Below are 14,631 nucleotides of genomic sequence, written 5' to 3' on the forward strand. Positions count from 1 at the left end.
ATATCTTGCTATTTATGTAACTCCGAATACAGTATTTTGGAAATGCTTTTGCTATTGCTTGCTTTTTGCTTACTTCTTTTGCGTATTGTCAATCTGATTAGCACTGAAAAAAAAAAATATACTACCTCTATTCCTTTTCGTTTTTTGTCCCATTTGCAACTGAAGCAAAGTTGTTGTCATAAGAAATCTATAGTTTATTTTTTCTTTTAAATTTAAAATAGCTTTTCTTACAAAATTAGAACTGGACAGTAAAAATTTACAATCAAGTACTAAAATATCAGAGACTGGAAAGTACAAATGAAGTGTGTTAAATAATTTTAATTGTTCTAGTGTCCTTGAAAATAGATAAGTCTTAGAAAATCCTACGCAAAGTGGGCTCCAATTTTATTTCTCATCAAGTGTATACATTATGGCAAATATTATTACATTATACATTAATGGTTATTATACATTATGGTTCAAACAGGACATCGGGGGAAACACATTAACAACACGATCAACAAAGTAAAAGTATTGCTGTGTGTATCAGAAGAAAGAGACAACACATAATAAAGGGGGAAAAAATACAAAATTACCTCTTACACCACCGAGAGAAACGTTGTTCAAACTATAAAAGGGGCCTCATAGTTGAAATAGCTTTAGGGCCCCACCAAATCTAAATCCGGCCCTGCTTATGAGCGGAAGAAATTCGTTTCCTGAATCCTCTTAACAAGTGTGCCGATATTTAGACCTGAGAAAAAGTGTAAGGTTCTATTTGACATTTGGGATCGGTGCAGTAATTTTTGAAACTTAAATATTTTCCTCCTGCATTGTTTTCCCAAGCAAAAATAAAAAGTTGAAGAGAAGAAGTAGATCCGAAACTGATTCGACTAACTAACATGACTATTTTCCTCTATCACACAATAATTGTGACTAAAATTTTAATTTAGCAAAAATTACAAACTTTAAAGTTTTATTTTATTTTGCAACTAATTGGAAAATGTAAGCGTAATTATGCTATTTTACCCTCAGTTTTATATAAGCTTTTCATTATACTCAATTTGCCGGATATCAGCAGCCCAGGTCACCTTTATCATTTGCATCCATTGAGAAGGCCTTTAAATAAATTCTTCAAAATATTTTCTGAAGGGATGTTATTACCAAATACTGAGATGGTGAGTGAAATTTTCCTGAACAGTCGGAGACTTAAATTTTTTTTTTTTTTAAATACTTTCAGAGACATTGGAGCTCTAAACTTGTTCATCTAAAGAAAAGGATTATTAAGCAAAGTTATAAAGCAAAGAACTTGTTCTTTCAAGGGCAGCGTCTCTCAGCTTTCTTAGAACTGCGGAGACCTGTGAGGTTTTTTTTTTTTTTTTTTTTCTTTTTTTACAAAAAGAAAAACAAATTAGACATTGAAGAACTGTCATAAGAGTTAACGAATCACTAACAATACTATTTAAAAGAAACCAGCAGTTTTTCAAAAAAAAATAAAGCTTTGAAAAAAATCAGAGAAAATTCTTAAAACTAAAGGTTTTTTTTTTTTTTTTTTTTTTTTTTACACGGGCGGGGAAACATTTCGAAGCACCAGTAAAAAATTTTCCGCGGGCGAACCAGCAGTTGAGAACCCCTGATCTAAAGTAAAGGACTCATCTACTCTTAAGAAAATGCATTATACGTTCTAATAAAGCAAAAGACTGGTCAAAAGAAAATTCTGAAACGTCATAGATTATTTCCGGGCAAAGTTCAGAGATTTTACCGATTTTCACAGGGTTCCTTGCAAAATTAAGTAATTTTGCGACATCGTTTCCAGAATTGCTACAAGCTGCACGAATGTAAGCAACTCACTGCAGTGAACAATATTTTCAACTACCAGTGGGAAGATATATTTAGCGTCTTTATTAAGTGCTTCGCCTTCAGCTCATTTACGGCCCTTCCAGATTGACAGAGCCCCAAATGAGAACGATATGCTAAATCTGAAAACTGTAACTTTGCATGAATTGGAACTAGTTAAGATGTTTAGTATTTGCTTGTAATTCTGCTATAGCTTTGACTAAATTTGCTAAAATATGTTAGGAGCTTTTGAAAAATATATCTAAGTTTTCTTGGAAGGTTCTTGATTTATTATAAAACGTGACTGGTTTTTATTGGGAAAGTTTCGGAATTCTTCAGAAAGATTCTAGTTTAATTTCAGGAAGAATACTTACTGACTTTTTGCGGGAAAGTTTCTTGTTTTCGATAGATATGTTACTGGCGGAAATTTGACACATTTACTGCCTATTATTTTCCAGCAACTTTTCTGAATTTTTATTACAGTGCAAAACACGTTCCATTCTAAGATAACCAGGAGCGTGCACAAGCTGAGGAGAAGGGACACCCGTCGGCCCGGGCCCAAGCATGAAGGGGGTCCGAGAATTTAAAAATGAGGGGTGAAAATATGTAGGGACAAAGGGGTGAACAATATGGAGGAGGGTCCCTATAAGTCATCTGTGACGAGCCCCAAAATTCCTGTGCGCGCCCCTGAAGATAACGGGGGACATGCTGTTTTAAAGCAAGATTTGTCCGTTTTAAAGTAAAATTTTTGTTTGCTCTTAAGTAAAAGAAGTAGTCCTATCTAAAGAAAAAGACCATTTTAGAGCCGCGTTTTTGAGAGTTAAACGGGTAATTATATTTCAGCATCTCTTATTTTCAATACTTCGCAAGGGCAAGTGCACAATTTTGTAAAACTTGATACTTAGTATCAGGGGATACTGCGAAAGCGTGGTATTTATCAACACAAGAAATAATAATGTCCAGTAGAACTAACTCTAATGTGAATTACAAAAGGATAAAAAATATACACAGAAAAAAGATATTTTATATCCTACACGTAAGTCACTTTTACTTAAAGAAATAATTTGAAACAATGAAAAAAAACAATTGTTCATAACCGTTTTTAGTTACATTTTTTGCAGGAGTGCTCACCTGGGGGGGGGGAGGGGTCATGGCGCAGGTTGCGCCATTGAAATTTTTAGGGGCGAGTGTTTTAAGGCGAATTTTCCCATTTTGGGGGGACTTCCGATTCGGGGTTGGGTTCTCGTGATATGGGGGGGGAGGTGCGCCCCTGCTCTTGGGTGAGGGCTGTCACCTCTGCTTTTTGAATTCAATATAGAACGGTCAAACGCATTACTAATGATTTACCGTTAATGGACCCCGCAGAGTTTGAATAAAACATTTTTTAGAAAAGTCATTTTCAACTGTTTGGTATTACGAATTGTTCGATACTATTTTCTTTCTTTTAGAAATTCCACCTATTAAAGCGCCTGTTGGAAATGCTCCTCCTCCAAAAATAAAAGCAGCGAGGTCTAAAATTGGTTCTTTAGACAACGTTACTCACAAGCCAAAGGGAGGAGAGAAAAAGGTATGTTTTACTTTTGGAATTCGTGCTACTTATAATAACAAGCGTTATTGTAAGCAGATTTTCAATCTTTTACTCTTAATCTCAGCACGCCACGGTAATCTCAATACACCAGTGGGGGTGAAAACGCCCCCCAGAGTCATTGGTTTTAACATGAATGCAAATTCTAATGCAGTAGTTTTTGCATATGAAAGAGCTGTTTTGATCACCCCCCCCCCCAGAAGGTATTTTTCATCGAAAAACTCCCTCTAGAAGGCATTTCTGGCTGCATTAGTGCAGTACATCACTCACATCTGTCTAGATTTTAAAAAGGCAGGACACGCTTATTAAACAGCTATAGGCACGTTTCTCGTTTCAGAGAACAGGGTCCACGGCGTTAAAAGACCTTTTACTGTTATGGTCATATTTTGTGTGTGTCGACACGACTGCGTAACAATTGTGGTAAAATATTTTGCACTTAATCATTTACCATAATCTCATGTAACTAGCATTTTTAAGCCTTACTTCTCAATGCATATAAGTTCAACTCCAAAGATTAAGTAAACTCCAAAGAATAAATTAAGTTCATACAATTAAAGTAGTTATGTTAATCTGCAATTACGTATATAGTATTCGAAATTAGTGGTGAGTAGCTGTTTTAAGACTCTTATGGCACAATTGGAACGACTAAGAAGTAAAACTTATTAGTCCTGAGGACCAGTGGCCGATTGCTGTCAATTGAGCCACTGAGGACGTTTTAGCTTTCATTTTTTTCAGCGCAATTTTCATATTAAAATACATTTTTCCTGGATGTAAGATCAGTTTAATATTTTAAACACTACATTTAACTAAATTAACTGCACTTTGAAAAATATTTAAAATTCGATAAAAATGCTTTCAAACTTAATATAAAAGCTTATTTTAATTTCAAGATGACCAGTAACTGTATCTGTAAAGTAGTATAATATCTTCATACTTCCTGGTCCAAAGGATATATTCTTCAGTTCTAGTGTAGTTTTAAAATAGGGCTGTATGATATCACTTTGAATAACGTGAGGTTATTTAAAATTTTGAACATCTCTCAGAGTTTTAAAGGAAAAAAATAACAGTGCTGAATGGAAAGGCGCAGAACCTTATAAGAAAAGTATCGAAATTGTTAGTTCAATGACTGGGGTTCTTAGAAACGGGGAGGGAGGGGAGTTCATGTATCAGACTATGGCATTTTAATATGTAGGGAGAATCGGATTTAATGCCTGTTATCGTTTTTTGTTGGGGGGGGGGGGGAGCTGTCTCGCTCTTGGGGGATTCGACAGTATTTAAGAGGGATGGAGGGAGTCGAGCCCTTGCCCTTGAAGGAATGAGCATTCCTTATTAAGAGTTGTTAATAACATAGCAAAGCATGGATTGGTAATGATGAAAGAGTACAATAAATTTCATACAAAAGCAATAGTTGCTGCTGAAGAAATTTGTAAGTCGATATTTGTACTTTGATTTTATTGTTCTGAAAGGTCATATCCATCTGATGCATTTTTGTAATTCTGTTAATTTGATGCGTTTTCTCATTACATAGATTTGATTACATTTAAAGTGTACGAAATGCTTAATTAATAGAATTTTAACTGAAGTTAGAAATTTTTTATTTTTTTCCTGAACTTCAAAAGGTTCTAGCTGTTGTTGAGACATGAACGTTTGTTTAAACAACGTGAAGGTTTTTTGGGATTTTTAAGATCGTTGCTGCATTAAAAATTATTTATTTTCAAATGTGTCTCAAAAGGAGCCGTTTGAAAGTTTTGTTGGCAGAAAAAAGTAATAAACATACTTTACTTTAATATTAAAAACTGTGGAGAAAAAAAAATGTTTTACTAAATGAAAACAAAGCATGAATTTTTGCTTCAAACTTTATTAACTGCAATTTTCATTGGATTATGGTTAAAAGTTTCAACATGCATCGGTAAAAAATTGAAGACAAATAAATATAATTTCAAAAAAAGTAGATGTACAAGGGTACGAAAATTTAAAAGACTCTTGAAAATAATGTGATTACTATACATATTAGTTATGTTACATTAACTATTATTTTATTTATTTATTTTTTTTTTTTTCGTTTTTATGGGTCACATTAACTTTCTAATAGTGTTTTTAAAGTTAAATCAAACGGGTAATTCTTTGAAACCTTTGCATGCACACTTATTTAACAATCAATAAATTGTTTTCAAATTTTTTAAATATTGTCTATTTTTTTGTAAATTCAATTTTTCTTTTTATTCAATTTTTTTTTAAAAACCCTAAGGTTTTTTTTTTTTTTGTTTTTACACTTATTTGAAAAATATTTTTTTTTTATAAATTATCACAAAATCACCTATAAAATATATGCATTCATTTGCTCATTTTTTCGTTCTATTTTTTTTTCTTTTTTATTTATTTTTTGATCAATAAAGTAAAAAATCATAAAAATGTCTTAACAAATTCAGTTTATAAAGGTTTTAACAGGCCCTAAACATTTTAGTAACTTCTAAACTGTGATTCAATGCAGAGTTCTGTAAAATATATTGTCCTAACTACAAAAAGTATTACTTTAAAGCTGTATCTTTAGAAAAAAATCCTTAGGGATTCCAATAACAAGGAAACACACACATACATTTTTAAAAAAATGATCATTGAGAAAAAGCTCCTTAAAGTTTTGTTATTTCATTAGAAAACATAGCGCGCATGATCTAAAGCCACTCATAACTTTTTAAATAATTGAACTATAGCGATGAAATGTGTTTTATAGTATATTCTATATGGGGTTTTAAATTATTTTTAGTTTTGAACTAAGCAATGAAAAAAATTCGATCGCTTGTCATTTTTGTGGTAATGTCCCTTACGTTAACTAAAACACAACTGATTCAATTTAGGTGGAATCACAGAAGCTGGAATGGAATGCTAAGTCTAAAGTTGGTTCTTTAGATTATGCAACTCATAAGCCAGGAGGAGGAGATAAGAAAATACTCACTCAAAAGGTTGATTTTAAAAATGTGCAATCAAAAGTGGGATCGAAAGACAATTTGAAGCACAAGCCAGGTGGAGGAGTCGTGAAGGTAAGATCTGTATCAGTTTACATGAGATTCATACTTTCGGGAATGTCAGTTCTCAAAATTTAATTTTTACGCAAAATTAATCGAGTTTTTTTCGTTTCTAATAATTTGATCCCGAATTCATGTTAGAAAATTGCAAAAGAAGTCCAACTAAGCAAAGGCTACTTGCTAAGCAAAGGCTACTTGACGGGGGACGGGGCGACGGGAACAACTGCCCCCTTATTTTAAAAGTAAAGAGGCTTTACCACTCTACTTTTTTAAGTTCAACGTTAACGATCGATCGAAAAATGATAAAATTGATGGATTCAAGTGTTTGAAGAAAGAATTAACTTAATAAATGTGCATTTTATATTTTCTTACGTTATTATTTCAAATTAATTTAAATGTAGCTTTCAATTGGAAAATAGGAGTACCATGTGAACATGTTTGGGGACCTTGTCACGAATTTTTCAGAGAAGGTCATTTGATCAATAATGACGTTGAAATTAAAGTGAAGTAAGTGAACATTAAGGGCACCGCACACCTAATCTGCCCCCTCCCCCACACACCTTTTTAGGTGCACCAGTCGCCGATGTTACTGTAATGAAAAATTTCTGCACTTTCCTATAGAAATTAGTTCTGGTAAAACGCTTCATGGAGTTTTTAATGTCTGAGTGAACGTTTGCCGTTGACTGTTTCGCAAAGGGTCAATGTCATGCCAGAACGTGGGCAGTTAGTTTATTCTTGCCCCATACTTTTGGTTTTGATTACATGTTGGCAGTTGTTGCAAGCAGTCTCTTTGAATCACAATTAGAGATACACGTTTTGAAAATCGGTGCTATAACGTTGAAAATTCATACAGTAAAACCTGTAAAGTTGAAAAAAGCGATAAATTTACCGCTTTTTTAAGGTACAGAATTAACCCTATGTCATATAAATCAACCTCTATAAGTTGACCACCTGTTGAAGTTGACCATTTAAGAAGTCACCGCAATTGGTCAATTTACAGTTTTCACATTATCATATCACCATTCCTAATCGCACTGTGACAGTAACATCCCGTGAAGGAAGAACGACAAAGCTCATGCTTCCTATCAGTTTCAATTGAGACTGACCAGAAAAAAGAACTATTTATAGGCATTTCCAAATTTTTCAATAATACCAGAAATTAAGATAAAAAAATCATATTTTAGCAAATGTTACCGCATTTTCAAGTTTAATTTTCCATAAAACTTTGCTTGTAAACTTGAACAATATTCCATTTTCTAAGATAAATATCGCCTCTTGCTTTTCGCAGAACCCTAGGTTACATAATATATACAGTAAAGCCTGTAAAGTTGACCACCCTTGTAAATCAACCACCTGTCTAAGTCAACCACCGTTTTAGGTACATAATTAGTCCTATATCATACAAATCAACCTCTATAAGTTGATCACTTGTTTAAGTTGACCACTAAAGTAGTGCACCGCAAGTGGTCAACTTACACAGGTTTCATTGTATTACCAATTCTAATACGGTAGTTTATATACATATAAGGGACTGTTACGACACCCCCTCACTAGAGAAGATAATTTCTGGCTGCGCTAGTGCGGTCGCTACAGTATTAGAAAAGTAGAAGTCATTATGACAACTATAAAAAACGGACAATTTCGCGATGACAGACTAAAGAACCAGAATTTAACCACGTGCCGCTGCACATTGTAGTTTCACAGTTAAGATATTTTACTTAATTAAATTAAATATAATTATTGCTTTCTCAAACTTGTTCAAAACTTGTTACATCGGGAACTTTATGCAACATTTATGGCACAAGCGATTCGTTAGTCCTAATGCTTTGATTTATGCACATGCAATGACGATAAAAACTTCTTCATTGAGAAGATAAAAACTTCTTCGATGCTTCTCTTCTTTCGAAAGCTAAACGGTGGTTGCTAACCAAAAAAAAAAGAAAGAAAGAAACATTCACAACGTTCTCCGTTGAGCTACGTCTGAGATACTGAGCTATATATAGCAATATAACTATATATAGCTCAGTTATATTGCTATGTCTACAAGCTATTTAAAAACTGCTTTGGATGTCATAAAATATTTCCAGAATTTACAAATATGTAATTTTCAAAATTACCAATCTAGCCTCCAAAAAATAGAACAAACTTGTAACCAGGATTTGATTTCTTAAAAAAAGTACTGATTGGATTTCACATATACAGGGTGTCTCAAAAGGTCGTTTACAAACTTAACATGCTGGTCTGTCATATCATGATGAACAAGATTTACATAGGAACATGTGTTCGCAAACGCAAAGCTGGCGCACTCCATGCACACAAAGTCAGACACTAACGGATGCACAACATGTCACATATCTATTATACAAAGACGGTTTTATACAACATTTTAGTCTTTTAGGAAAGCTTAAAGCAGTTGCTAAAATTTGAGTCCTGCCAGCTCTCATAATCACGTTGCAACGACAACGCAGCGATCAGAGAAATCTTGTCAGAATGGATCGTTATTACGACGGTCGGTACTTCGTTCGTTGCGACGGTGTCTGACAGTTAAAGGCAGCAAATTTCAACAACAGCTATAAGCCTTCCTTGAAAACTAAAATGTTGTGTAAAATCGTCTTTGTGTAATAAATATGCGACATGTTCTGCATCCGTTAGTGCCTGACTTGGTGTGCATAGTGCCCCAGCATTGGGCTTGCGAACGTATGTTACTATGTAAATCTTGTTCATCATGATATGGCAGACCAGCATGTTAAGTTTGTAAACGACCTTTTGGGACACCCTGTAGTACAGTAAAAATAGGGGTCGGACCCAAACATCCAAAAAAAAAAAAAAAAGCTAAACTTGGTGCAAATTGTTTATTACCCTCCCAATAAGAACAGGTACAAAGTCCCACCCCATTGTGCGTCGGGTTTTGGAATGGGGGGGGGCATCTAAAAATTGCTGTTTTGGGTATTTTTCCAGAATTTTTAGAGTAAATTTAAAGTAAGAATATTATGTCATACTAAATTTAAAAGCATGAAATTAAAGATGTTTGACCCCCAAGAGGGATGACATAACCCACCAATGCTACAAAGCCCCCCTATCCCCGTAAAACGAAGCAGTACCCCCGAACCCCCTCCATACATTTCATATGGAAAGATTATTTTATGCTAAGTTAAAGTTAGAAATCAAGTGTGCCCATCCTCCAAGAGCGATGGTGCACCTCCTCTCAAAGCTACAGCAACCCCCCCCCCCTCCCTCCGCCAAATAAAATAAGTCCTCACCCCCCCCCCCCTTTATTTCAAGTAGAAGTATTTCATTCAAATCTAAAATGCATTAAATCAGGACTGTCCACCCCATAAGAACAGTAGCTCACCTCCCAAAACGAAATTATATACTAAAATATTATCCTTCAACCCCCCCCCCCTGATGGTGCAGATTTGATGAAATGGCCAGAAAAATTACGCTGAACTGTTTTTTTGCTTTCAAATGATTTCTCCTAAGCTAGTAACAAAAAGTCTTCGTTATCAAGATGTTTTTTGGAATCTAGATCCTCAGCAAAATCGTTATTGTTGCAGCTATGTCTAACACAGTTTGTGCATATAATAGAGCACTTCAGTCCACTTTCAGACTTCTCAAACATTTACTATATCCAATGAACCCCTCAGAGCAAGCACAAGATTTGAGACGCAGAAAGTCTTCTAGAGCAGAAGGCTTGGCTGTTGTAATATTACGCAGATTATATTTCTGTATGCTTTCTTTGCACCCATCAAAAATGACTAGCTTTCCCATACTTACAAATTACCTATACACTGCATTGCTGGCATATTTCCTTGAAGTTTACAGATCATCACCAAAAATATGACCAAGCAGGTATCTTCCATCTTTTACATATGAGGCAGTGAGAAGCAAAGGGATGTAAGTGGCAAAATTAAAAATTTGGAGATAACCAGTACAAATGGTTGGTGAACCTCTCCTCAATCTTGGGGCAAGAGATGGCACTAGTAGACCCGGTAGTTGCTTCTATACAGTATGATTTAGAAAAGAAAATCAATGAAAGCCTACCTAGGATATCTTTAAACGCGTTTTATTCAAAACTTGAAAATGTCCACTTACATCCCTTTACTTCTCACTGCCTCGTATGACACCAGCTATTCGTTCTGTGATGGTGGATGAACCTTTTGCTTCAGATAATAGCACTTTAACGATACATGATTTCTTTCCTTCTGAAACCAGGTTCATCGAATACTGATGGAGGATCAGCGCATAACTCGTATCAGAAGTTTTTAGCAATTTGTTATTCCATCTTTACTGTTCATACCATTCGGTGTAAAAGATGGTTTCGGCTTACACATCTTTACAGATAGTAACTACTCTCGTAACAGAAGCTAAAGACATAACTGCTTACCTCCTTTACAAAGAAATGCCACAAAATTGTTTGTCTTCAATATGCTTTGATGTTACTACCCGAAAGTTAAAGGTCTCATCGCAACTTACCTTATCATCAGCGAGCAATACCACTACTAACTTGAGAGGGAAGAAACATCTAGGGGCTTTAGAAACGGATTGTGATTTCCAAACTGGGAGACAAAAGGTGTAAATATTTAGCATTCTATTGTTTTATTGCTCATTGCTCTCATCAAGACTTGTTCTGTCGTTGAATCACTACAGATTCTAGACCACCTGAATTCGTCACTGCGTTAGATCGTTGAATAGCTGATGTTTGATTGTGATCAAATTTTTTTTATCGCATAATGTACTCAAAAGTTTCAGATAGTGTTGCAAGTATATGTCCGCATATTTAGCATAATTCACATAACCAGTTGCGTAAAAGAGAGGTAGCTTGGTGTTTGTAAAAGAGAACCCCCACCGACTTAGAGGGTGCAGAATTGCAGCATTGCCCGTCTCACAATTGGCAATTTCGGTTTGTCCCCCCTTACGGTGATGGCAAAAGATTGTAGAAAAGTTGAAGTAAGTTAATCAAGAAGAAGTAGGGAAACTTTGGTCAATTTGGACTATTTTTATGCTGCACAGGAATTTTGTTTCCAGCGCTCTAAACCAGTTTAATAACTCCAGTCACAAATAATTTGGTTACTGAGCTCTCTTAGATCTTTTAGAATTATCATTCTGACATTGCCGTATCATTGTGTGGCATTTTGTACTTCGGAAAAGTTTAAATCAAGGAAATTTTTTCGTGAACTTCACTGCAATAGTTGATTTAGAATGTAAATTCAGGGTCCCCCCCCCCCCGCCAAAAAAAAAAGATTGAGCACCCCTTAAGTGTGACGGAGTACCCATCCAGAGTAAAAGCCCTCAAAAAAGAAAGAAATACCTCTTGAAAAAACTGTCTTAAAAATTCCAATGACGCAAAGCTGCTCCATGGACCCCCCCCCCTATTCCACCCCCCGCCTGTGCACCGCTGTTAAGTAGAATTTTTTTCTGTGAGAGTTTATTATTTTGCTATTATAGAGTGGTTTCTGCGAGGCTTCAGAATTTTTTTAAAGTAATAGAAATTATTTTTATTTAAATAGAGGATTATTTCGTCCCCCCCCTTCCCCCCCCCCCAAACACGACGCGCAAATTGCTGGGACTTTTTACCTTTCTTGCTGGAAGGGTAAGAAGTAATTTGCAACAGGTTTCACCTTTTTTATTGGATGTTTGGGTTTGGCCATTTTTTGCCCTAATTTTACTGTACTAATAGTTTTCATTGCAACGGAGAGCACCCTGGCGCCCTCTGCTTTTTCTCCATTTAAAGTCTAGTTTTTCGCCATTGAAACAGCGGCTGGTCTTCACACTTTCTCTTCAAGGCATTATGGCTCAGCGATAAGGAATAAATACGCCGTAAAAAAGTAATTTCTTTCGACAGGCTTTGATTTTCGCGAGCTTTCAGCTCGCTACATTACCGATAACTTCATTTTTGTGAAAATCGTGGTTCTCGAAAATATGTGGGTGATACTCCAAAAACCTGACATTTTCCAATTACATTTTTTTTAAAAATAAAAATGCTGAAAAAAATTGTACTTATTCTTTGTTAGGAACTTATTAAGAGAAAAATAGAGGGAACTCACTTTAACTATGTTACACCCCTCAAAAGAGGGGGTCAAACTTTCATATAGCAAGAGACTGACAAGCAGCACCAGGATAGTTACAAAATGAATTTCTTCATGGGATGTAACTACAGTAATAAAGAAATAACTGAAGCCTAAATCAAAAAGTATGGTTATTAAACGGCAAACCAAAATTTATGTAAAACCTCCCTTAACGGACACCTCCAATTTCTTCGAGTACAAGTCCCACATAAGTTTTTCCATATTATTCACTTTGAATAGCTTACATTTCGAATAACGGACATTCATTTCAACGAAAAAAAAATCAATTGCTAGATTAAAACTTTAAGTTAGCCATACACAGTATGAAAAAATTTACAAAAAGAAAAGTTACCTTCTCATTACCTGCGATTTGTTTTATGGTTCAGGAAGTACAAACATAAAACAAAAAGGGAATCTGCAATATTAATAACATGTATTTTAATTTAAAGCAACTACGAAATTTATAGCAACTTCACTAACCTATTCGAGCAACAGTTAGATGAATAAAAGTGAGGGAGATTTTTTTAGGACAGGAGTATGACATTTTCCATACAATTTGCCTGTTGCGTAATCCCAGGATTATAATTAAGGTAACTAATGTTATTTTTGGATTTTAACCTCTTAATTCAACTACACACTATATGAGTAGAATAATTTTTTTTCTTCTTTTATTTAACATAGAAATTTTGTTCAGGAGAATGACAGCAAAAATGTTGCATACCCATTACATTCCTTCAAAGTTTTAGTAAGAACAGCACACAAATCATATGAACTTAATACTCAAGGAATCTAACAAAATGGCGATAATAAACAGTGTTGTAGCACAGCAAATCAAAAATTCCTTTTTTTAATCTATAATAATTGAACTCATTCCTAGGACAGGAGAATGACATGAAACCTGGGGATAAAGTTTAAATGTTGTACCTTGATGATTTAAATAATTTAATCAAAAAATGCTATTTTACACCTTTAAGTGTGCTTAATTTTGTACTACGAATTGAATTTGTGGAATATTGATATAAAATTTTTAATAATTTAAATCCATTCGAAAAACGGATGGGGACACGCCAAAAGTGTTACTTTCTGGTTATTTAAAAAATTTTGTAGAAGAAACTAAATGAGTTATTGTTTTAATAAGAGTAGAATAACATCAGATAAGTTATTTCTAACTATTAAAAAATGAAAACATTTACTGAGCTAAACAGTTTTTGTGTTAGGCTACTGGGACATAATATTGTTAGGATTTTGGAGAATTACCCATGTGCTCTTACAGTAGTATAGCGTTGCCTAAAAGAGAAATAACGCGGAATTGTCATATGGGGGGGGGGGGGTAAAGCAGATGACGATATTTAATACTAGGGCACGAGAAAATAGTTTTTTTAGTAATTAATTCTCAAACTGTTTTCAATTATCGTCTGCAGTAGCTATAGGAGTCTTTTAAAAATAAGAGTGGGGAAATGGCCATTTTGCGGTTTTAAATGCCATTTTTAAAAACTGGAGGCCTGATAGTTGACACTTTCAATTTTTCTGAACTTTCAGGATATATGTTAGTGTTATTGGTGATAAAAAACAAAGCTTCTTTCCTCTCAAATCTGACTTACTGGTTCTAAAGTATAGGTCAAAGTTTAAGGTCGTGAATTCCTTGGTGTTAAGTAGGGGAATGTTGGGCAAAGTGAAATGGTGAAATATTTGCTCTGCTTTTAGCGCTACCTTCCTAACAATATTTTAAATATGTAGTAACACATGTAGTCTGTTCCAGTCAAGAAAAAATTAACTCTGAAAATCAAAGAATATGATAATACAAGTAATTTTCAAAAATTGATACTTATATTGTAATATTTTGTTGCAAGTCAAAAATTATTTTTGTTATTATTAAGTGATAAAATTTTGAAATTAACATTTTAAATATTAATTGAGACCTACTAATATTCGGTGCAGTATTTATTTGTTTAATGTTAACCTTATTTGTATTTCAAATGCTTTGTACAGTTAGTCAAGTGCATGAGAGGCAAAGTGGATGGGACAAAGTGTATTAATTCATTTCATTTACTTATTCAATCATTTATAAATCACTTACATATTCATTAATTAGTAGTTTCTCATTTGCATTCTTTCATTTAAAAATTCTCTTATTTATTCATTTATT

At 34.3% G+C, this 14,631-nt stretch overlaps 1 protein-coding gene across 1 annotated transcript in view; it reads left to right on the plus strand.

The window, feature by feature from the left end:
- Positions 1-14,631, plus strand: part of LOC129231314 (microtubule-associated protein 2-like) — a 59,947-nt gene that overhangs the window by 18,425 nt on the left and 26,891 nt on the right. Inside the window, exons 4-5 of the mRNA XM_054865604.1 lie at positions 3,261-3,379; positions 6,253-6,435. Coding sequence (XP_054721579.1) covers positions 3,261-3,379; positions 6,253-6,435 — 302 coding nt within the window. The remainder of the gene's footprint in view (positions 1-3,260; positions 3,380-6,252; positions 6,436-14,631) is intronic.

This window comes from Uloborus diversus, chromosome 10 (assembly GCF_026930045.1).
Source record: "Uloborus diversus isolate 005 chromosome 10, Udiv.v.3.1, whole genome shotgun sequence".
NCBI classification, from domain to species: Eukaryota; Metazoa; Arthropoda; class Arachnida; order Araneae; family Uloboridae; genus Uloborus; species Uloborus diversus.